We start from the raw sequence: 23,274 nt of genomic DNA on the forward strand, positions 1-23,274 counted from the left end.
AGTGTCTCAGCGGTGGAGAGTAGATGAAGGGCCTTTACATTTAGATTCTAAAGGAGGTGAGAGTGGCTCAGCGGAGGAGAGTAGACGAATGGCCTTTACATTTAGATTCTAAAGGAGGTGAGAGTGGCTCAGCGGTGGAGAGTAGATGAAGGGCCTTTACATTTAGATTCTAAAGGAGGTGAGAGTGGCTCAGCGGTGGAGAGTAGATGAAGGGCCTTTACATTTAGATTCTAAAGGAGGTGAGAGTGGCTCAGCGGTGGAGAGAAGATGAAGGGCCTTTACATTTAGATTCTAAAGGAGGTGAGAGTGGCTCAGCGGAGGAGAGTAGATGAAGGGCCTTTACATTTAGATTCTAAAGGAGGTGAGAGTGGCTCAGCGGTGGAGAGTAGATGAAGGGCCTTTACATTTAGATTCTAAAGGAGGTGAGAGTGGCTCAGCGGTGGAGAGTAGATGAAGGGCCTTTACATTTAGATTCTAAAGGAGGTGAGAGTGACTCAGCGGTGGAGAGTAGATGAAGGGCCTTTACATTTAGATTCTAAAGGAGGTGAGAGTGGCTCAGCGGAGGAGAGTAGATGAAGGGCCTTTACATTTAGATTATAAAGGAGGTGAGAGTGACTCAGCGGTGGAGAGTAGATGAAGGGCCTTTACATTTAGATTCTAAAGGAGGTGAGAGTGGCTCAGCGGAGGAGAGTAGATGAAGGGCCTTTACATTTAGATTATAAAGGAGGTGAGAGTGACTCAGCGGTGGAGAGTAGATGAAGGGCCTTTACATTTAGATTCTAAAGGAGGTGAGAGTGGCTCAGCGGAGGAGAGTAGATGAAGGGCCTTTACATTTAGATTATAAAGGGTGAGAGTGACTCAGCGGTGGAGAGTAGATGAAGGGCCTTTACATTTAGATTCTAAAGGAGGTGAGAGTGGCTCAGCGGAGGAGAGTAGATGAAGGGCCTTTACATTTAGATTCTAAAGGAGGTGAGAGTGGCTCAGCGGAGGAGAGTAGATGAAGGGCCTTTACATTTAGATTCTAAAGGAGGTGAGAGTGGCTCAGCGGAGGAGAGTAGATGAAGGGCCTTTACATTTAGATTCTAAAGGAGGTGAGAGTGGCTCAGCGGAGGAGAGTAGATGAAGGGCCTTTACATTTAGATTCTAAAGGAGGTGAGAGTGGCTCAGCGGTGGAGAGTAGATGAAGGGCCTTTACATTTAGATTCTAAAGGAGGTGAGAGTGGCTCAGCAGAGGAGAGTAGATGAAGGGCCTTTACATTTAGATTCTAAAGGAGGTGAGAGTGGCTCAGCGGTGGAGAGTAGATGAAGGGCCTTTACATTTAGATTCTAAAGGAGGTGAGAGTGGCTCAGCGGTGGAGAGTAGATGAAGGGCCTTTACATTTAGATTCTAAAGGAGGTGAGAGTGGCTCAGCGGTGGAGAGTAGATGAAGGGCCTTTACATTTAGATTCTAAAGGAGGTGAGAGTGGCTCAGCGGTGGAGAGTAGATGAAGGGCCTTTACATTTAGATTCTAAAGGAGGTGAGAGTGGCTCAGCGGTGGAGAGTAGATGAAGGGCCTTTACATTTAGATTCTAAAGGAGGTGAGAGTGGCTCAGCGGTGGAGAGAAGATGAAGGGCCTTTACATTTAGATTCTAAAGGAGGTGAGAGTGGCTCAGCGGTGGAGAGAAGATGAAGGGCCTTTACATTTAGATTCTAAAGGAGGTGAGAGTGGCTCAGCGGTGGAGAGTAGATGAAGGGCCTTTACATTTAGATTCTAAAGGAGGTGAGAGTGGCTCAGCGGTGGAGAGTAGATGAAGGGCCTTTACATTTAGATTCTAAAGGAGGTGAGAGTGGCTCAGCGGTGGAGAGTAGATGAAGGGCCTTTACATTTAGATTCTAAAGGAGGTGAGAGTGGCTCAGCGGTGGAGAGTAGATGAAGGGCCTTTACATTTAGATTCTAAAGGAGGTGAGAGTGGCTCAGCGGTGGAGAGAAGATGAAGGGCCTTTACATTTAGATTCTAAAGGAGGTGAGAGTGGCTCAGCGGTGGAGAGTAGATGAAGGGTCTTTACATTTAGATTCTAAAGGAGGTGAGAGTGGCTCAGCAGTGGAGAGTAGATGAAGGGCCTTTACATTTAGATTCTAAAGGAGGTGAGAGTGGCTCAGCGGTGGAGAGTAGATGAAGGGTCTTTACATTTAGATTCTAAAGGAGGTGAGAGTGGCTCAGCAGTGGAGAGTAGATGAAGGGCCTTTACATTTAGATTCTAAAGGAGGTGAGAGTGGCTCAGCGGTGGAGAGTAGATGAATCCCGGCACATTGCAGGCAGTAGGGAGGTCCTCTTGGCACCGACAGTGCCCTGATTTAACCCCGGGGTGAAAGTAGCAGCATTACATCTACACTTCATAAAACTAAAGCACATTATACAAGCCCAGAGTACAGCCAAAAACAAGTGGCTTTGTGAGTCTGTTGTGTGACCGGAGGCTCTGACAGTTGTTAGAAAGGAGTGTACTAGGATATGAGGGATACTATATATGAGGTGGTGTGTGTGTGTGTGATGAGAGTGTGTGTCTGGGGATATCTCTCTCATCCTCCTGAGCGGTGACCTCCATTACCAGCCCCCTGACTTCTACCCCCCCCCCCCCACACACACACACAGCCCCAGTGATAGACTTGCACAGCCCCAGGGATAGACTTGCACAGCCCCAGGGATAGACTGGCACAGCCCCAGTGATAGACTGGCACAGCCCCAGGGATAGACTGGCACAGCCCCAGTGATAGACTGGCACAGCCCCAGTGATAGACTGGCACAGCCCCAGGGATAGACTGGCTCAGCCCCAGGGATGCAAAGCTGTGCGTGTGTTTAAGTTTATGATAGTGTTCATGAGTGTCTTTATGAGTAATATAGAGTTGTTAATATAATCATTCATTCACATGAATTATTCCAACTATTCCAACACACACACACACACACACACACACACACACACACACACACACACACACACACACACACACACACACACACACACACACACACACACACACACACACACACACACACACACACACACACACACACTTCCGGATAATGAATGATGCTAAGCAGTGTGTGTGTGTGTGTGTGTGTGTGAGGGAGAACAGCTTGCTGGCTCCTGGTCTGTCTCTAACTGTCCCAGTGGCAGCCTGTGGGCCTGCTTTTAGATTGCAGTTTAAAAACTGGGGAGCCATGTGGGCTCTGGATGTCCAACACCATCCACTGGGAGACAGGAAGGAGGGAGAAGCAAGGGAGGATGGGGCTTTTCAATTAGGTTTGGCAAAATGTCTCTCTCTCCAACCAGCATGCTTGATAGACCCTACCCCAATCCTCCACCTTACCCCATCGTCTTTCTTACCCCATCCCCTATCCTACCACCTCCTCTATCCCCAACCACATACTCTATCTTACCCCATCCTTTAACCCTTACCCAATCCTCTAACCCCTACCCCATCCTCTAACCCTTACCCCATCCTCTAACCCTTACCCAATCCTCTAACCCCTACCCCATCCTATAACCCCTATCCATCCTCTAACCCTTACCCAACCCTCTATCCCCTACCCCATCCCATAACCCCTACCCCAACCTCTAACCCTACCGCATCCTATAATCCCTACCCCATCCTCTAACCCCTACCCCATCCTATAATCCCTACCCCATCCTATAACCCCTACCCCATCCTCTAACCCTTACCCAATCCTCTATCCCCTACCCCATCCCATAACCCCTACCCCAACCTCTAACCCTACCCCATCCTATAATCCCTACCCCATCCTCTAATCCCTACCCCATCCTATAATCCCTACCCCATCCTATAATCCCTACCCCATCCCTACCCCATCCTATAACCCCTACCCCATCCTATAATCCCTACCCCATCCTATAATCCCTACCCCATCCTATAATCCCTACCCCATCCTATAATCCCTACCCCATCCCATAATCCCTACCCCAACCTCTAACCATACCCCATCCTATAATCCCTACCCCATCCTCTAACCCCTACCCCATCCTATAATCCCTACCCCATCCTCTACCCCATCCTATAATCCCTACCCCATCCTCTAACCCTACCCCATCCTCTAACCCTACTCCATCCTATAATCCCTACCCCATCCTCTAACCCCTACCCCATCCTATAATCCCTACCCCATCCTCTACCCCATCCTATAATCCCTACCCCATCCTCTAACCCTACCCCATCCTCTATTCTCTACCCCATCCTATAACCCCTACCCCATCCTCTAACCCTTACCCAATCCTCTATCCCCTACCCCATCCCATAACCCCTACCCCAACCTCTAACCCTACCCCATCCTATAATCCCTACCCCATCCTCTAATCCCTACCCCATCCTATAATCCCTACCCCATCCTCTAATCCCTACCCCATCCTATAATCCCTACCCCATCCTATAACCCCTACCCCATCCTATAATCCCTACCCCATCCTATAATCCCTACCCCATCCCATAATCCCTACCCCAACCTCTAACCATACCCCATCCTATAATCCCTACCCCATCCTCTAACCCCTACCCCATCCTATAATCCCTACCCCATCCTCTACCCCATCCTATAATCCCTACCCCATCCTCTAACCCTACCCCATCCTATAACCCTACTCCATCCTATAATCCCTACCCCATCCTCTAACCCCTACCCCATCCTATAATCCCTACCCCATCCTCTACCCCATCCTATAATCCCTACCCCATCCTCTAACCCTACCCCATCCTCTAACCCTACCCCATCCTCTATTCTCTACCCCATCCTATAATCCCTACCCCAACCTCTATTCTCTACCCCATCCTCTAACCCCTATCCAATCCTCTACCCCATCCTCTAACCTTACCCCATCCTCTAACCCCTACTCCATCCTATAATCCCTACCCCATCCTCTAACCCCTTCCCCATCCTATAATCCCTACCCCATCATATAATACCTACACCATCCTATAATACCTACCCCATCCTATAATACCTACCCCATCCTCTAACCCATCCTATAACCCTACTCCATCCTATAATCCCTACCCCATCCTCTAACCCATCCTATAACCCTACTCCATCCTATAATCCCTACCCCATCCTCTAACCCCTACCCCATCCTATAATACCTACCCCATCCTCGAACCCATCCTATAACCCTACCCCATCCTCTAACCCTACCCCATCCTCTATTCTCTACCCCATCCTATAATCCCTACCCCAACCTCTATTCTCTACCCCATCCTCTAACCCTACCCCATCCTCTATTCTCTACCCCATCCTCTAACCCTACCCCATCCTCTATTCTCTACCCCATCCTATAATCCCTACCCCAACCTCTATTCTCTACCCCATCCTATAATCCCTACCCCAACCTCTATTCTCTACCCCATCCCCTAACCCCTATCCAATCCTCTACCCCATCCTCTAACCCTACCCCATCCTCTAACCCCTACCCCATCCTATAATACCTACCCCATCCTCTAACCCATCCTATAACCCTACTCCATCCTATAATCCCTACCCCATCCTCTAACCCCTTCCCCATCCTATAATCCCTACCCCATCATATAATACGTACCCCATCCTATAATACCTACCCCATCCTCTAACCCATCCTATAACCCTACTCCATCCTATAATCCCTACCCCATCCTCTAACCCATCCTATAACCCTACTCCATCCTATAATCCCTACCCCATCCTCTAACCCCTACCCCATCCTATAATACCTACCCCATCCTCTAACCCATCCTATAACCCTACCCCATCCTCTAACCCTACCCCATCCTCTATTCTCTACCCCATCCTATAATCCCTACCCCATCCTCTATTCTCTACCCCATCCTCTAACCCTACCCCATCCTCTATTCTCTACCCCATCCTATAATCCCTACCCCAACCTCTATTCTCTACCCCATACTCTAACCCCTATCCAATCCTCTAACCCCTACCCAATCCCCTAACCCCTACCCCATCCTCTATTCTCTACCCCATCCTCTAACCCTACCCTATCCTCTATTCTCTACCCCATCCTCTAACCCTACCCCATCCTCTATTCTCTACCCCATCCTATAATCCCTACCCCAACCTCTATTCTCTACCCCATCCTATAATCCCTACCCCAACCTCTATTCTCTACCCCATCCTCTAACCCCTATCCAATCCTCTACCCCATCCTCTAACCCTACCCCATCCTCTAACCCCTACCCCATCCTATAATACCTACCCCATCCTCTAACCCATCCTATAACCCTACTCCATCCTATAATCCCTACCCCATCCTCTAACCCCTTCCCCATCCTATAATCCCTACCCCATCATATAATACCTACCCCATCCTATAATACCTACCCCATCCTATAATACCTACCCCATCCTCTAACCCATCCTGTAACCCTACTCCATCCTATAATCCCTACCCCATCCTCTAACCCATCCTATAACCCTACTCCATCCTATAATCCCTACCCCATCCTCTAACCCCTACCCCATCCTATAATACCTACCCCATCCTCTAACCCATCCTATAACCCTACCCCATCCTCTAACCCTACCTCATCCTCTATTCTCTACCCCATCCTATAATCCCTACCCCAACCTCTATTCTCTACCCCATCCTCTAACCCTACCCCATCCTCTATTCTCTACCCCATCCTCTAACCCTACCCCATCCTCTATTCTCTACCCCATCCTATAATCCCTACCCCAACCTCTATTCTCTACCCCATCCTCTAACCCCTATCCAATCCTCTAACCCCTACCCAATCCTCTAACCCCTACCCCATCCTCTATTCTCTACCCCATCCTATAATCCCTACTCCAACCTCTATTCTCTACCCCATCCTCTAACCCCTATCCAATCCTCTAACCCCTACCCAATCCTCTAACCCCTACCCCATCCTCTATTCTCTACCCCATCCTATAATCCCTACCCCAACCTCTATTCTCTACCCCATCCTCTAACCCCTACCCAATCCTCTAACCCCTACCCCATCCTCGATTCCATACCCCATCCTCTACCCCTACCCTATCCTCTATCCAACCCCAAACCCCATCCTCTATCCTACCCCATCCTCTATCCTACCCATCCTCTATCCTACCCATCCTCTATCCTACCCCCAACCCAGGCTTGTCTCAAAGGCAAGTCAAGGGCTTCTACCCCCTCTCCCTCTGTCCTCTTCCCTGCATACCCTCTACCCAGTGATCCAGACAAGGCTGTATGCCATATAAACACCTGGTGATGTGAACAGACCTGGTGCATTAGACTACATGCCAGGCATTAAGCAGGGGGGTTCTGGGCTGAACTGATCAACCTGACTAGACTGAGGTTTCAGAAGATGGAATGAGCTCAACTAATACCTCAGAGAAGACAATATTATATGTGTGTAATACACACACGAACACACACACACGAACACACACACACGAACACACACACACGAACACACACACACGAACACACACACACACCGTTGTGGTGTAATACTCACGTCCATGAACTCCACGTTTGCTTTGGGCCCCGTAGCCTCGTTCAGGATCTTTATGGCCACTGGGATCTTTACTGTCTCTCCCTCTGGGACCCAGATACCCTGAAATACACAGGCACTGAGAGTTACCACTGTTAAACACAAACTCCTATGGACATATCAACACACTTTAACACACTGAAAGGAGACACATAAACCCTTCCCACAATCTCAGAGAATAGATGCAATGTCAGAAATAATGAAAAAAGACAGCCGCTCACAGTCATACACAGTATTACACACAGTCATACACAGTATTACACACAGTCATACACAGTATTACACAGTCATACACAGTATTACACAGTATTACACACAGTCATACACAGTATTACACACAGTATTACACAGTATTACACACAGTCATACACAGTATTACACACAGTCATACACAGTATTACACACAGTCATACACAGTATTACACACAGTATTACACACAGTCATACACAGTATTACACATAGTCATACACAGTATTACACACAGTCATACACAGTATTACACAGTCATACACACAGTCATACACAGTATTACACACAGTCATACACAGTATTACACACAGTCATACACAGTCATACACAGTATTACACAGGCATACACAGTATTACACAGTATTACACAGAGTCATACACAGTATTACACACATTCATACACAGTATTACACACAGTATTACACACAGTCATACACAGTATTACACAGTCATACACAGTAATACACACAGTCATACACAGTATTACACAGTCATACACAGTATTACACACAGTCATACACAGTATTACACACAGTCATACACAGTATTACACACAGTCATACACAGTATTACACAGTATTACACACAGTCATACACAGTATTACACACAGTCATACACAGTCATACACAGTATTACACACAGTCATACACAGTATTACACACAGTCATACACAGTATTACACACAGTCATACACAGTATTACACACAGTATTACACACAGTCATACTTTATTTATTTATTTATTTCACCTTTATTTAACCAGGTAGGCAAGTTGAGAACAAGTTCTCATTTACAATTGCGACCTGGCCAAGATAAAGCAAAGCAGTTCGACAGATACAACGACACAGAGTTAGACATGGAGTAAAACAAACATACAGTCAATAATACAGTATAAACAAGTCTATATACAATGTGAGCAAATGAGGTGAGAAGGGAGGTAAAGGCAAAAAAGGCCATGGTGGCAAAGTAAATACAATATAGCAAGTAAAACACTGGAATGGTAGTTTTGCAATGGAAGAATGTGCAAAGTAGAAATAAAAATAATGGGGTGCAAAGGAGCAAAATAAATAAATAAATAAATACAGTTGGGAAAGAAGTAGTTGTTTGGGCTAAATTATAGGTGGGCTATGTACAGGTGCAGTAATCTGTAAGATGCTCTGACAGTTGGTGCTTAAAGCTAGTGAGGGAGATAAGTGTTTCCAGTTTCAGAGATTTTTGTAGTTCGTTCCAGTCATTGGCAGCAGAGAACTGGAAGGAGAGGCGGCCAAAGAAAGAATTGGTTTTGGGGGTGACCAGAGAGATATACCTGCTGGAGCGCGTGCTACAGGTGGGAGATGCTATGGTGACCAGCGAGCTGAGATAAGGGGGGACTTTACCAAGCAGGGTCTTGTAGATGACATAGAGCCAGTGGGTTTGGCGACGAGTATGAAGCGAGGGCCAGCCAATGAGAGCGTACAGGTCGCAATGGTGGGTAGTATATGGGGCTTTGGTGACAAAACGGATTGCACTGTGATAGTCTGCATCCAATTTGTTGAGTAGGGTATTGAAGGCTATTTTGTAAATGACATCGCCAAAGTCGAGGATTGGTAGGATGGTCAGTTTTACAAGGGTATATTTGGCAGCATGAGTGAAGGATGTTGCGAAAGGATGTTGCGAAATAGGAAGCCAATTCTAGATTTAACTTTGGATTCGAGATGTTTGATATTGGTCTGGAAGGAGAGTTTACAGTCTAAACAGACACCTAAGTATTTGTAGTTGTCCACGTAATCTAAGTCAGAGCCGTCCAGAGTAGTGATGTTGGACAGGCGGGCAGGTGCAGGCAGCGATCGGTTGAAGAGCATGCATTTAGTTTTACTTGTATTTAAGAGCAGTTGGAGGCCACGGAAGGAGAGTTGTATGGCATTGAAGCTTGTGTGGAGGTTAGTTAACATAGTGTCCAAAGAAGGGCATACACAGTATTACACAGTATTACACACAGTCATACACAGTATTACACACAGTCATACACAGTATTACACAGTCATACACAGTATTACACAGTCATACACAGTATTACACAGTCATACACAGTATTACACAGTATTACACACAGTATTACACAGTATTACACACAGTCATACACAGTATTACACACAGTATTACACAGTATTACACACAGTCATACACAGTATTACACACAGTCATACACAGTATTACACACAGTCATACACAGTATTACACACAGTCATACACAGTATTACACACAGTATTACACACAGTCATACATAGTATTACACATAGTCATACACAGTATTACACACAGTCATACACAGTATTACACAGTCATACACACAGTCATACACAGTATTACACACAGTCATACACAGTATTACACACAGTCATACACAGTATTACACACAGTCATACACAGTCATACACAGTATTACACACAGGCATACACAGTATTACACAGTATTACACACAGTCATACACAGTATTACACACAGTCATACACAGTATTACACAGTCATACACAGTATTACACAGTCATACACAGTATTACACAGTATTACACAGTATTACACAGTCATACACAGTATTACACAGTCATACACAGTATTACACAGTATTACACACAGTCATACACAGTATTACACACAGTCATACACAGTATTACACACAGTCATACACAGTCATACACAGTATTACACACAGGCATACACAGTATTACACAGTATTACACAGTCATACACAGTATTACACAGTATTACACAGTATTACACACAGTCATACACAGTATTACACAGTCATACACAGTATTACACAGTCATACACAGTATTACACAGTCATACACAGTATTACACAGTCATACACAGTATTACACAGTCATACACAGTATTACACAGTCATACACAGTATTACACAGTCATACACAGTATTACACAGTCATACACAGTATTACACACAGTATTACACAGTCATACACAGTATTACACAGTCATACACAGTATTACACAGTATTACACAGTCATACACAGTATTACACAGTCATACACAGTATTACACAGTATTACACACAGTCATACACAGTATTACACAGTCATACACAGTAGTACACAGTCATACACAGTATTACACAGTCATACACAGTATTACACAGTCATACACAGTATTACACACAGTCATACACAGTATTACACACAGTCATACACAGTATTACACAGTATTACACACAGTCATACACAGTATTACACACAGTCATACACAGTATTACACACAGTCATACACAGTATTACACACAGTCATACACAGTATTACACACAGTCATACACAGTATTACACACAGTATTACACACAGTCATACTTTATTTATTTATTTATTTCACCTTTATTTAACCAGGTAGGCAAGTTGAGAACAAGTTCTCATTTACAATTGCGACCTGGCCAAGATAAAGCAAAGTAGTTCGACAGATACAACGACACAGAGTTACACATGGAGTAAAACAAACATACAGTCAATAATACAGTATAAACAAGTCTATATACAATGTGAGCAAATGAGGTGAGAAGGGAGGTAAAGGCAAAAAAGGCCATGGTGGCAAAGTAAATACAATATAGCAAGTAAAACACTGGAATGGTAGTTTTGCAATGGAAGAATGTGCAAAGTAGAAATAAAAATAATGGGGTGCAAAGGAGCAAAATAAATAAATAAATAAATACAGTTGGGAAAGAAGTAGTTGTTTGGGCTAAATTATAGGTGGGCTATGTACAGGTGCAGTAATCTGTAAGATGCTCTGACAGTTGGTGCTTAAAGCTAGTGAGGGAGATAAGTGTTTCCAGTTTCAGAGATTTTTGTAGTTCGTTCCAGTCATTGGCAGCAGAGAACTGGAAGGAGAGGCGGCCAAAGAAAGAATTGGTTTTGGGGGTGACCAGAGAGATATACCTGCTGGAGCGCGTGCTACAGGTGGGAGATGCTATGGTGACCAGCGAGCTGAGATAAGGGGGGACTTTACCAAGCAGGGTCTTGTAGATGACATAGAGCCAGTGGGTTTGGCGACGAGTATGAAGCGAGGGCCAGCCAATGAGAGCGTACAGGTCGCAATGGTGGGTAGTATATGGGGCTTTGGTGACAAAACGGATTGCACTGTGATAGTCTGCATCCAATTTGTTGAGTAGGGTATTGAAGGCTATTTTGTAAATGACATCGCCAAAGTCGAGGATTGGTAGGATGGTCAGTTTTACAAGGGTATATTTGGCAGCATGAGTGAAGGATGTTGCGAAAGGATGTTGCGAAATAGGAAGCCAATTCTAGATTTAACTTTGGATTCGAGATGTTTGATATTGGTCTGGAAGGAGAGTTTACAGTCTAAACAGACACCTAAGTATTTGTAGTTGTCCACGTAATCTAAGTCAGAGCCGTCCAGAGTAGTGATGTTGGACAGGCGGGCAGGTGCAGGCAGCGATCGGTCGAAGAGCATGCATTTAGTTTTACTTGTATTTAAGAGCCATTGGAGGCCACGGAAGGAGAGTTGTATGGCATTGAAGCTTGCCTGGAGGGTTGTTATCACAGTGTCCAAAGAAGGGCATACACAGTATTACACAGTCATACACAGTATTACACAGTATTACACACAGTCATACACAGTATTACACACAGTCATACACAGTATTACACAGTCATACACAGTATTACACAGTCATACACAGTATTACACAGTATTACACACAGTATTACACAGTATTACACACAGTCATACACAGTATTACACACAGTATTACACAGTATTACACACAGTCATACACAGTATTACACACAGTCATACACAGTATTACACACAGTCATACACAGTATTACACACAGTCATACACAGTATTACACACAGTATTACACAGTATTACACACAGTATTACACATAGTCATACACAGTATTACACACAGTCATACACAGTATTACACAGTCATACACACAGTCATACACAGTATTACACACAGTCATACACAGTATTACACACAGTCATACACAGTATTACACACAGTCATACACAGTCATACACAGTATTACACACAGGCATACACAGTATTACACAGTATTACACACAGTCATACACAGTATTACACACAGTCATACACAGTATTACACACAGTATTACACAGTATTACACAGTCATACACAGTATTACACAGTCATACACAGTATTACACAGTATTACACACAGTATTACACAGTATTACACAGTCATACACAGTATTACACAGTATTACACAGTATTACACACAGTCATACACAGTATTACACAGTCATACACAGTCATACACAGTATTACACAGTATTACACACAGTCATACACAGTATTACACACAGTCATACACAGTATTACACACAGTCATACACAGTATTACACAGTCATAAACAGTATTACACACAGTCATACACAGTCATACACAGTATTACACACAGTCATACACAGTATTACACAGTCATACACAGTATTACACACAGTCATACACAGTATTACACACAGTCATACACAGTCATACACAGTATTACACAGTATTACACACAGTATTACACAGTATTACACACAGTATTACACACAGTATTACACACAGTATTACACACAGTCATACACAGTATTACACACAGTCACACACAGTCATACACAGTATTACACACAGTCATACACAGTATTACACAGTCATACACAGTATTACACACAGTCATACACAGTATTACACACAGTCATACACAGTCATACACAGTATTACACACAGTCATACACAGTATTACACAGTCATACACAGTATTACACAGTCATACACAGTATTACACACAGTATTACACAGTCATACACAGTATTACACACAGTCATACACAGTATTACACAGTCATACACAGTATTACACAGTCATACACAGTATTACACACAGTATTACACAGTCATACACAGTATTACACACAGTCATACACAGTCATACACAGTATTACACACAGTCATACACAGTATTACACACAGTCATACACAGTCATACACAGTATTACACACAGTCACACTGTCATCCATCATATCAGGACAGAACCATGAACAAACAGAGGCACACTCACAAACAGAGACACACTCACAGAGACACACTCACAGAGACACACTCACAAACAGAGACACACTCACAAACAGAGACACACTCACAAACAGAGACACACTCACAAACAGAGACACACTCACAGAGACACACTCACAGAGGCACACTCACAAACAGAGACACACTCACAGAGACACACTCACAGAGACACACTCACAAACAGAGACACACTCACAAACAGAGACACACTCACAGACACACTCACAAACAGAGACACACTCACAGAGACACACTCACAAACAGAGACACACTCACAAACAGAGCCACAATCACAAACAGAGACACAATCACAGAGACACACTCACAGAGACACACTCACAAACAGAGACACACTCACAAACAGAGACACACTCACAGAGACACACTCACAGAGACACACTCACAGAGACACACTCACAGAGGCACACTCACAAACAGAGACACACTCACAGAGACACATTCACAGAGACACACTCACAAACAGAGACACACTCACAAACAGAGAAACACTCACAGAGACACACTCACAGAGACACACTCACAAACAGAGACACACTCACAAACAGAGACACACTCACAAACAGAGACACGCTCACAGAGACACACTCACAGAGACACACTCACAAACAGAGACACACTCACAAACAGAGACACACTCACAGAGACACACTCACAAACAGAGACACACTCACAAACAGAGACACACTCACAGAGACACACTCACAAACAGAGACACACTCACAAACACAGACACACTCACAAACAGAGACACGCTCACAAACAGAGACACACTCACAAACAGAGACACACTCACAAACAGAGACACACTCACAGAGACACACTCACAGAGACACGCTCACAGAGACACACTCACAGAGACACACTCAGAGACACGCTCACAGAGACACACTCACAAACAGAGACACACTCACAGAGACACACTCACAGAGACACACTCACAAACAGAGGCACAATCACAAACAGAGACACAATCACAAACAGAGACACACTCACAAACAGAGACACACTCACAGAGACACACTCACAAACAGAGACACACTCACAGAGACACACTCACAAACAGAGACACACTCACAGAGACACACTCACAAACAGAGACACACTCACAAACAGAGACACACTCACAGAGACACACTCACAAACAGAGACACACTCACAACCAGAGACACACTCACAAACAGAGACACACTCACAAACAGAGACACACTCACAAACAGAGACACACTCACAAACAGAGACACACTCACAGAGACACACTCACAAACAGAGACACAATCACAAACAGAGACACAATCACAAACAGAGGCACACTCACAAACAGAGGCACACTCACAAACAGAGGGACACAAACAGAGACACACTCACAAACAGAGACACACTCACAAACAGAGACACACTCACAAACAGAGACACACTCACAAACAGAGACACACTCACAAACAGAGGGACACTCACAAACAGAGGGACACTCACAAACAGAGGCACACTCACTCACAGAGACACACTCACAAACAGAGACCCACTCACTCACAGAGACACACTCACAAACAGAGACACACTCACAAACAGAGACACACTCACAAACAGAGACACACTCACAAACAGAGACACACTCACAGAGACACACTCACAAACAGAGACACACTCACTCACAGAGACACACTCACAAACAGAGGCACACTCACAAACAGAGACACACTCACAGAGACACACTCACAAACAGAGACACACTCACAAACAGAGACACACTCACAAACAGAGACACACTCACAGAGACACACTCACAAACAGAGACACACTCACAAACAGAGGCACACTCACAAACAGAGACACAATCAACCGTACCTTGTGGACGGTGCCGAAGGCTCCCGAGCCGAGGATCTTAACCCTCTTTAGCTCTGTCTCTTTGAGGATACGAAGCTGGGCCTGGTTGGGGGCCGTGCCGCTAGGGGTCAGGGGCTCCACCAACTGGAACACACACACACACACATACACATACAAACGCACACACACACACCGGGAGGCACACACACACATGGTCAATACCTCCATCAGCCGACCAATCAATACATATCTTAATGAGCCAATCAGCCTATCAGGGCCCTTCATATAGGTTTATCACCGACACAATCAACCAGCTCAGCATCGGTCATCAAACACCATAATGAGACCATATATCTGTCAGTCAGTGTGTGTGTGTGTCTCTGTTCACTGTGTGTGTTTCTCTGTTCGCTGTGTGTGTCTCTCTGTTCGCTGTGTGTGTCTCTCTGTTAGCTGTGTGTGTCTCTCTGTTCACTGTGTGTGTCTCTCTGTTCGCTGTGTGTGTGTGTGTCTCTCTGTTAGCTGTGTGTGTCTCTCTGTTTGCTGTGTGTGTCTCTCTGTTTGCTGTGTGTGTTTCTCTGTTCGCTGTGTGTGTGTGTCTCTGTTCACTGTGTGTGTCTCTCTGTTCACTGTGTGTGTCTCTCTGTTCGCTGTGTGTGTCTCTCTGTTTGCTGTGTGTGTTTCTCTGTTCGCTGTGTGTGTCTCTGTTCACTGTGTGTGTCTCTCTGTTCACTGTGTGTGTCTCTCTGTTAGCTGTGTGTGTCTCTCTGTTCACTGTGTGTTTCTCTCTGTTCGCTGTGTGTGTTTCTCTGTTAGCTGTGTGTGTCTCTCTGTTAGCTGTGTGTGTCTCTCTGTTTGCTGTGTGTGTCTCTCTGTTCGCTGTGTGTGTGTGTGTCTCTCTGTTAGCTGTGTGTGTCTCTCTGTTTGCTGTGTGTGTCTCTCTGTTTGCTGTGTGTGTCTCTCTGTTCGCTGTGTGTGTGTGTGTCTCTGTTCACTGTGTGTGTCTCTCTGTTCACTGTGTGTGTCTCTGTTCGCTGTGTGTGTCTCTCTGTTCGCTGTGTGTGTCTCTCTGTTCGCTGTGTGTGTGTGTCTCTGTTCACTGTGTGTGTCTCTGTTCACTGTGTGTGTCTCTCTGTTCGCTGTGTGTGTCTCTCTGTTCACTGTGTGTGTCTCTCTGTTCACTGTGTGTGTCTCTCTGTTCGCTGTGTGTGTCTCTCTGTTCACTGTGTGTGTCTCTGTTCACTGTGTGTGTCTCTCTGTTCACTGTGTGTGTCTCTCTGTTCACTGTGTGTGTCTCTCTGTTTGCTGTGTGTGTCTCTCTGTTTGCTGTGTGTGTCTCTCTGTTCGCTGTGTGTGTCTCTCTGTTCGCTGTGTGTGTGTGTCTCTGTTCACTGTGTGTGTCTCTCTGTTCACTGTGTGTGTCTCTCTGTTCGCTGTGTGTGTCTCTCTGTTCACTGTGTGTGTCTCTGTTCACTGTGTGTGTCTCTCTGTTCACTGTGTGTGTCTCTCTGTTCACTGTGTGTGTCTCTCTGTTCGCTGTGTGTGTCTCTCTGTTCGCTGTGTGTGTCTCTCTGTTCACTGTGTGTGTCTCTGTTCACTGTGTGTCTCTCTGTTCACTGTGTGTGTCTCTCTGTTCACTGTGTGTGTCTCTCTGTTCACTGTGTGTGTCTCTCTGTTCACTGTGTGTGTCTCTCTGTTCGCTGTGTGTGTCTCTCTGTTCGCTGTGTGTGTCTCTGTTCACTGTGTGTCTCTCTGTTCGCTGTGTGTGTCTCTCTCTCTGTTCGATGTGTGTGTGTCTCTCTGTTCACTGTGTGTGTGTCTCTCTCTGTTCACTGTGTGTGTCTCTCTCTCTGTTCACTGTGTGTGTGTTTCTCTCTGTTCACTGTGTCTCTCTCTCTGTTCACTGTGTGTGTCTCTCTCTCTGTTCACTGTGTGTGTCTCTCTCTCTGTTCACTGTGTGTGTCTCTCTCTCTGTTCACTGTGTGTGTCTCTCTGTTCGCTGTGTGTGTCTCTCTGTTCGCTGTGTGTGTCTCTCTGTTCGCTGTGTGTCTCTCTCTCTGTTCACTGTGTGTCTCTCTCTGTTCGCTGTGTGTGTCTCTCTGTTCGCTGTGTGTGTCTCTCTGTTCACTGTGTGTGTCTCTGTTCACTGTGTGTGTCTCTCTGTTCACTGTGTGTGTCTCTCTGTTCACTGTGTGTGTTTCTCTGTTCGCTGTGTGTGTCTCTCTGTTCGCTGTGTGTGTCTCTCTGTTAGCTGTGTGTGTCTCTCTGTTCACTGTGTGTGTCTCTCTGTTCGCTGTGTGTGTGTGTGTCTCTCTGTTAGCTGTGTGTGTCTCTCTGTTTGCTGTGTGTGTCTCTCTGTTTGCTGTGTGTGTTTCTCTGTTCGCTGTGTGTGTGTGTCTCTGTTCACTGTGTGTGTCTCTCTGTTCACTGTGTGTGTCTCTCTGTTCGCTGTGTGTGTCTCTCTGTTTGCTGTGTGTGTTTCTCTGTTCGCTGTGTGTGTCTCTGTTCACTGTGTGTGTCTCTCTGTTCACTGTGTGTGTCTCTCTGTTAGCTGTGTGTGTCTCTCTGTTCACTGTGTGTTTCTCTCTGTTCGCTGTGTGTGTTTCTCTGTTAGCTGTGTGTGTCTCTCTGTTAGCTGTGTGTGTCTCTCTGTTTGCTGTGTGTGTCTCTCTGTTCGCTGTGTGTGTGTGTGTCTCTCTGTTAGCTGTGTGTGTCTCTCTGTTTGCTGTGTGTGTCTCTCTGTTTGCTGTGTGTGTTTCTCTGTTCGCTGTGTGTGTGTGTGTCTCTGTTCACTGTGTGTGTCTCTCTGTTCACTGTGTGTGTCTCTCTGTTCGCTGTGTGTGTCTCTCTGTTTGCTGTGTGTGTTTCTCTGTTCGCTGTGTGTGTGTGTCTCTGTTCACTGTGTGTGTCTCTCTGTTCACTGTGTGTGTCTCTCTGTTCGCTGTGTGTGTCTCTCTGTTCACTGTGTGTGTCTCTCTGTTCACTGTGTGTGTCTCTCTGTTCGCTGTGTGTGTCTCTCTGTTCACTGTGTGTGTCTCTGTTCACTGTGTGTGTCTCTCTGTTCACTGTGTGTGTCTCTCTGTTCACTGTGTGTGTCTCTCTGTTTGCTGTGTGTGTCTCTCTGTTTGCTGTGTGTGTCTCTCTGTTCGCTGTGTGTGTCTCTCTGTTCGCTGTGTGTGTGTGTCTCTGTTCACTGTGTGTGTCTCTCTGTTCACTGTGTGTGTCTCTCTGTTCGCTGTGTGTGTCTCTGTTCACTGTGTGTGTCTCTGTTCACTGTGTGTGTCTCTCTGTTCACTGTGTGTGTCTCTCTGTTCGCTGTGTGTGTCTCTCTGTTCGCTGTGTGTGTCTCTCTGTTCGCTGTGTGTGTCTCTCTGTTCACTGTGTGTGTCTCTGTTCACTGTGTGTCTCTCTGTTCACTGTGTGTGTCTCTCTGTTCACTGTGTGTGTCTCTCTGTTCGCTGTGTGTGTCTCTCTGTTCGCTGTGTGTGTCTCTCTGTTCGCTGTGTGTGTCTCTGTTCACTGTGTGTCTCTCTGTTCGCTGTGTGTGTCTCTCTCTCTGTTCGATGTGTGTGTGTCTCTCTGTTCACTGTGTGTGTGTCTCTCTCTGTTCACTGTGTGTGTCTCTCTCTCTGTTCACTGTGTGTGTGTTTCTCTCTGTTCACTGTGTCTCTCTCTCTGTTCGCTGTGTGTGTCTCTCTCTCTGTTCACTGTGTGTGTCTCTCTCTCTGTTCACTGTGTGTGTCTCTCTCTCTGTTCACTGTGTGTGTCTCTCTGTTCGCTGTGTGTGTCTCTCTGTTCGCTGTGTGTGTCTCTCTGTTCGCTGTGTGTCTCTCTCTGTTCACTGTGTGTCTCTCTCTGTTCACTGTGTGTGTCTCTGTTCGCTGTGTGTGTTTCTCTGTTCGCTGTTTGTGTCTCTCTGTTCGCTGTGTGTGTCTCTCTGTTCGCTGTGTGTGTGTCTGTGTCTCTCTGTTCACTGTGTGTGTCTCTCTGTTCGCTGTGTGTGTGTCTGTGTCTCTCTGTTCACTGTGTCTCTCTCTCTGTTCGCTGTGTGTGTCTCTCTCTCTGTTCGCTGTGTGTGTGTGTTTCTCTCTGTTCGCTGTGTGTGTGTGTGTGTCTCTCTGTTCGCTGTGTGTGTGTGTTTCTCTCTGTTCACTGTGTGTGTCTCTCTGTTCACTGTGTGTGTGTCTCTCTCTGTTCACTGTGTGTGTCTCTCTCTCTGTTCGCTGTGTGTGTCTCTCTGTTCACTGTGTGTGTCTCTCTGTTCACTGTGTGTGTCTCTCTGTTCACTGTGTGTGTCTCTCTCTCTGTTCACTGTGTGTGTCTCTCTGTTCACTGTGTGTGTCTCTCTGTTCGCTGTGTGTGTCTCTCTGTTCGCTGTGTGTGTCTCTCTCTCTGTTCACTGTGTGTGTTTCTCTGTTCGCTGTGTGTGTCTCTCTGTTCGCTGTGTGTGTCTCTCTGTTAGCTGTGTGTGTCTCTCTGTTCACTGTGTGTGTCTCTCTGTTCGCTGTGTGTGTGTGTGTCTCTCTGTTAGCTGTGTGTGTCTCTCTGTTTGCTGTGTGTGTCTCTCTGTTTGCTGTGTGTGTTTCTCTGTTCGCTGTGTGTGTGTGTCTCTGTTCACTGTGTGTGTCTCTCTGTTCACTGTGTGTGTCTCTCTGTTCGCTGTGTGTGTCTCTCTGTTTGCTGTGTGTGTTTCTCTGTTCGCTGTGTGTGTCTCTGTTCACTGTGTGTGTCTCTCTGTTCACTGTGTGTGTCTCTCTGTTAGCTGTGTGTGTCTCTCTGTTCACTGTGTGTTTCTCTCTGTTCGCTGTGTGTGTTTCTCTGTTAGCTGTGTGTGTCTCTCTGTTAGCTGTGTGTGTCTCTCTGTTTGCTGTGTGTGTCTCTCTGTTCGCTGTGTGTGTGTGTGTCTCTCTGTTAGCTGTGTGTGTCTCTCTGTTTGCTGTGTGTGTCTCTCTGTTTGCTGTGTGTGTTTCTCTGTTCGCTGTGTGTGTGTGTGTCTCTGTTCACTGTGTGTGTCTCTCTGTTCACTGTGTGTGTCTCTCTGTTCGCTGTGTGTCTCTCTGTTTGCTGTGTGTGTTTCTCTGTTCGCTGTGTGTGTGTGTCTCTGTTCACTGTGTGTGTCTCTCTGTTCACTGTGTGTGTCTCTCTGTTCGCTGTGTGTGTCTCTCTGTTCACTGTGTGTGTCTCTCTGTTCACTGTGTGTGTCTCTCTGTTCGCTGTGTGTGTCTCTCTGTTCACTGTGTGTGTCTCTGTTCACTGTGTGTGTCTCTCTGTTCACTGTGTGTGTCTCTCTGTTCGCTGTGTGTGTCTCTCTGTTTGCTGTGTGTGTCTCTCTGTTTGCTGTGTGTGTCTCTCTGTTCGCTGTGTGTGTCTCTCTGTTCGCTGTGTGTGTGTGTCTCTGTTCACTGTGTGTGTCTCTCTGTTCACTGTGTGTGTCTCTCTGTTCGCTGTGTGTGTCTCTCTGTTCACTGTGTGTGTCTCTGTTCACTGTGTGTGTCTCTCTGTTCACTGTGTGTGTCTCTCTGTTCACTGTGTGTGTCTCTCTGTTCGCTGTGTGTGTCTCTCTGTTCGCTGTGTGTGTCTCTGTTCGCTGTGTGTGTCTCTCTGTTCACTGTGTGTGTCTCTCTGTTCACTGTGTGTGTCTCTCTGTTCGCTGTGTGTGTCTCTCTGTTCGCTGTGTGTGTCTCTCTGTTCACTGTGTGTCTCTCTGTTCACTGTGTGTCTCTCTGTTCGCTGTGTGTGTCTCTCTCTGTTCGATGTGTGTGTGTCTCTCTGTTCACTGTGTGTGTGTCTCTCTCTGTTCACTGTGTGTGTCTCTCTCTCTGTTCACTGTGTGTGTGTTTCTCTCTGTTCACTGTGTCTCTCTCTCTGTTCACTGTGTGTGTCTCTCTCTCTGTTCACTGTGTGTGTCTCTCTCTCTGTTCACTGTGTGTGTCTCTCTCTCTGTTCACTGTGTGTGTCTCTCTGTTCGCTGTGTGTGTCTCTCTGTTCGCTGTGTGTGTCTCTCTGTTCGCTGTGTGTCTCTCTCTGTTCACTGTGTGTCTCTCTCTGTTCACTGTGTGTGTCTCTGTTCGCTGTGTGTGTTTCTCTGTTCGCTGTTTGTGTCTCTCTGTTCGCTGTGTGTGTCTCTCTGTTCGCTGTGTGTGTGTCTGTGTCTCTCTGTTCACTGTGTGTGTCTCTCTGTTCGCTGTGTGTGTGTCTGTGTCTCTCTGTTCACTGTGTCTCTCTCTCTGTTCGCTGTGTGTGTCTCTCTCTGTTCGCTGTGTGTGTGTGTTTCTCTCTGTTCGCTGTGTGTGTGTGTGTGTCTCTCTGTTCGCTGTGTGTGTGTTTCTCTCTGTTCACTGTGTGTGTCTCTCTGTTCACTGTGTGTGTCTCTCTCTGTTCACTGTGTGTGTCTCTCTCTCTGTTCGCTGTGTGTGTCTCTCTGTTCACTGTGTGTGTCTCTCTGTTCACTGTGTGTGTCTCTCTGTTCACTGTGTGTGTCTCTCTCTCTGTTCACTGTGTGTGTATCTCTCTCTGTTCACTGTGTGTGTCTCTCTGTTCACTGTGTGTGTCTCTCTGTTCGCTGTGTGTGTCTCTCTGTTCGCTGTGTGTGTCTCTCTCTCTGTTCACTGTGTGTGTCTCTCTGTTCACTGTGTCTCTCTCTCTGTTCGCTGTGTGTGTCTCTCTCTGTTCACTGTGTGTGTCTCTCTGTTCACTGTGTGTGTCTCTCTCTGTTCACTGTGTGTGTGTCTCTCTCTGTTCACTGTGTGTGTCTCTCTGTTCACTGTGTGTGTGCCTCTCTCTGTTCACTGTGTGTGTCTCTCTCTGTTCACTGTGTGTGTTTCTCTCTGTTCACTGTGTGTGTCTCTCTCTCCGTTCACTGGGTGTGTCTCTCTGTTCACTGTGTGTGTCTCTCTCTCTGTTCACTGTGTGTGTCTCTCTGTTCACTGTGTGTTTCTCTCTCTCTGTTCACTGTGTGTGTCTCTCTGTTCACTGTGTGTGTGTCTCTCTCTGTTCACTGTGTGTGTCTCTCTGTTCACTGTGTGTCTCTCTCTGTTCACTGTGTGTGTCTCTCTGTTCACTGTGTGTGTCTCTCTGTTCACTGTGTGTGTCTCTCTGTTCACTCTGTGTTTCTCTCTCTCTGTTCACTGTGTGTGTGTCTCTCTGTTCACTGTGTGTTTCTCTCTCTATGTTCCTGTGTGTGTGTCTGTTTACTGAGACCATACTTCAGTGTTATATTTTTATATATACACTGCTCAAAAAAATAAAGGGAACACTTAAACAACACAATGTCAATCACACTTCTGTGAAATCAAACTATCCACTTAGGAAGCAACACTGATTGACAATACATTTCACATGCTGTTGTGCAAATGGAATAGACAACAGGTGGAAATTATAGGCAATTAGCAAGACACCCCCAATAAAGCAGTGGTTCTGCAGATGGTGACCACAGACCACTTCTCAGTTCCTATGCTTCCTGGCTGATGTTTTGGTCACTTTTGATTGCTGGCGGTGCTTTCACTCTAGTGGTAGCATGAGACGGAGTCTACAACCCACACAAGTGGCTCAGG

The 23,274-nt window shown here is 45.9% G+C and overlaps 1 protein-coding gene across 3 annotated transcripts in view; it reads right to left on the minus strand.

The window, feature by feature from the left end:
• Window positions 1-23,274, minus strand: part of LOC127916785 (receptor tyrosine-protein kinase erbB-4-like) — a 419,139-nt gene that overhangs the window by 74,609 nt on the left and 321,256 nt on the right. For all 3 annotated transcript variants that reach the window (XM_052499916.1, XM_052499915.1, XM_052499917.1), the window contains 2 exons: window positions 15,746-15,868; window positions 7,496-7,594 (listed from right to left, as the gene is read on the minus strand). In XM_052499916.1, coding sequence (XP_052355876.1) covers window positions 7,496-7,594; window positions 15,746-15,868 — 222 coding nt within the window. The remainder of the gene's footprint in view (window positions 1-7,495; window positions 7,595-15,745; window positions 15,869-23,274) is intronic.

The sequence above is a fragment of the Oncorhynchus keta genome, chromosome 37 (genome assembly GCF_023373465.1).
Source record: "Oncorhynchus keta strain PuntledgeMale-10-30-2019 chromosome 37, Oket_V2, whole genome shotgun sequence".
Taxonomy (NCBI): Eukaryota; Metazoa; Chordata; class Actinopteri; order Salmoniformes; family Salmonidae; genus Oncorhynchus; species Oncorhynchus keta.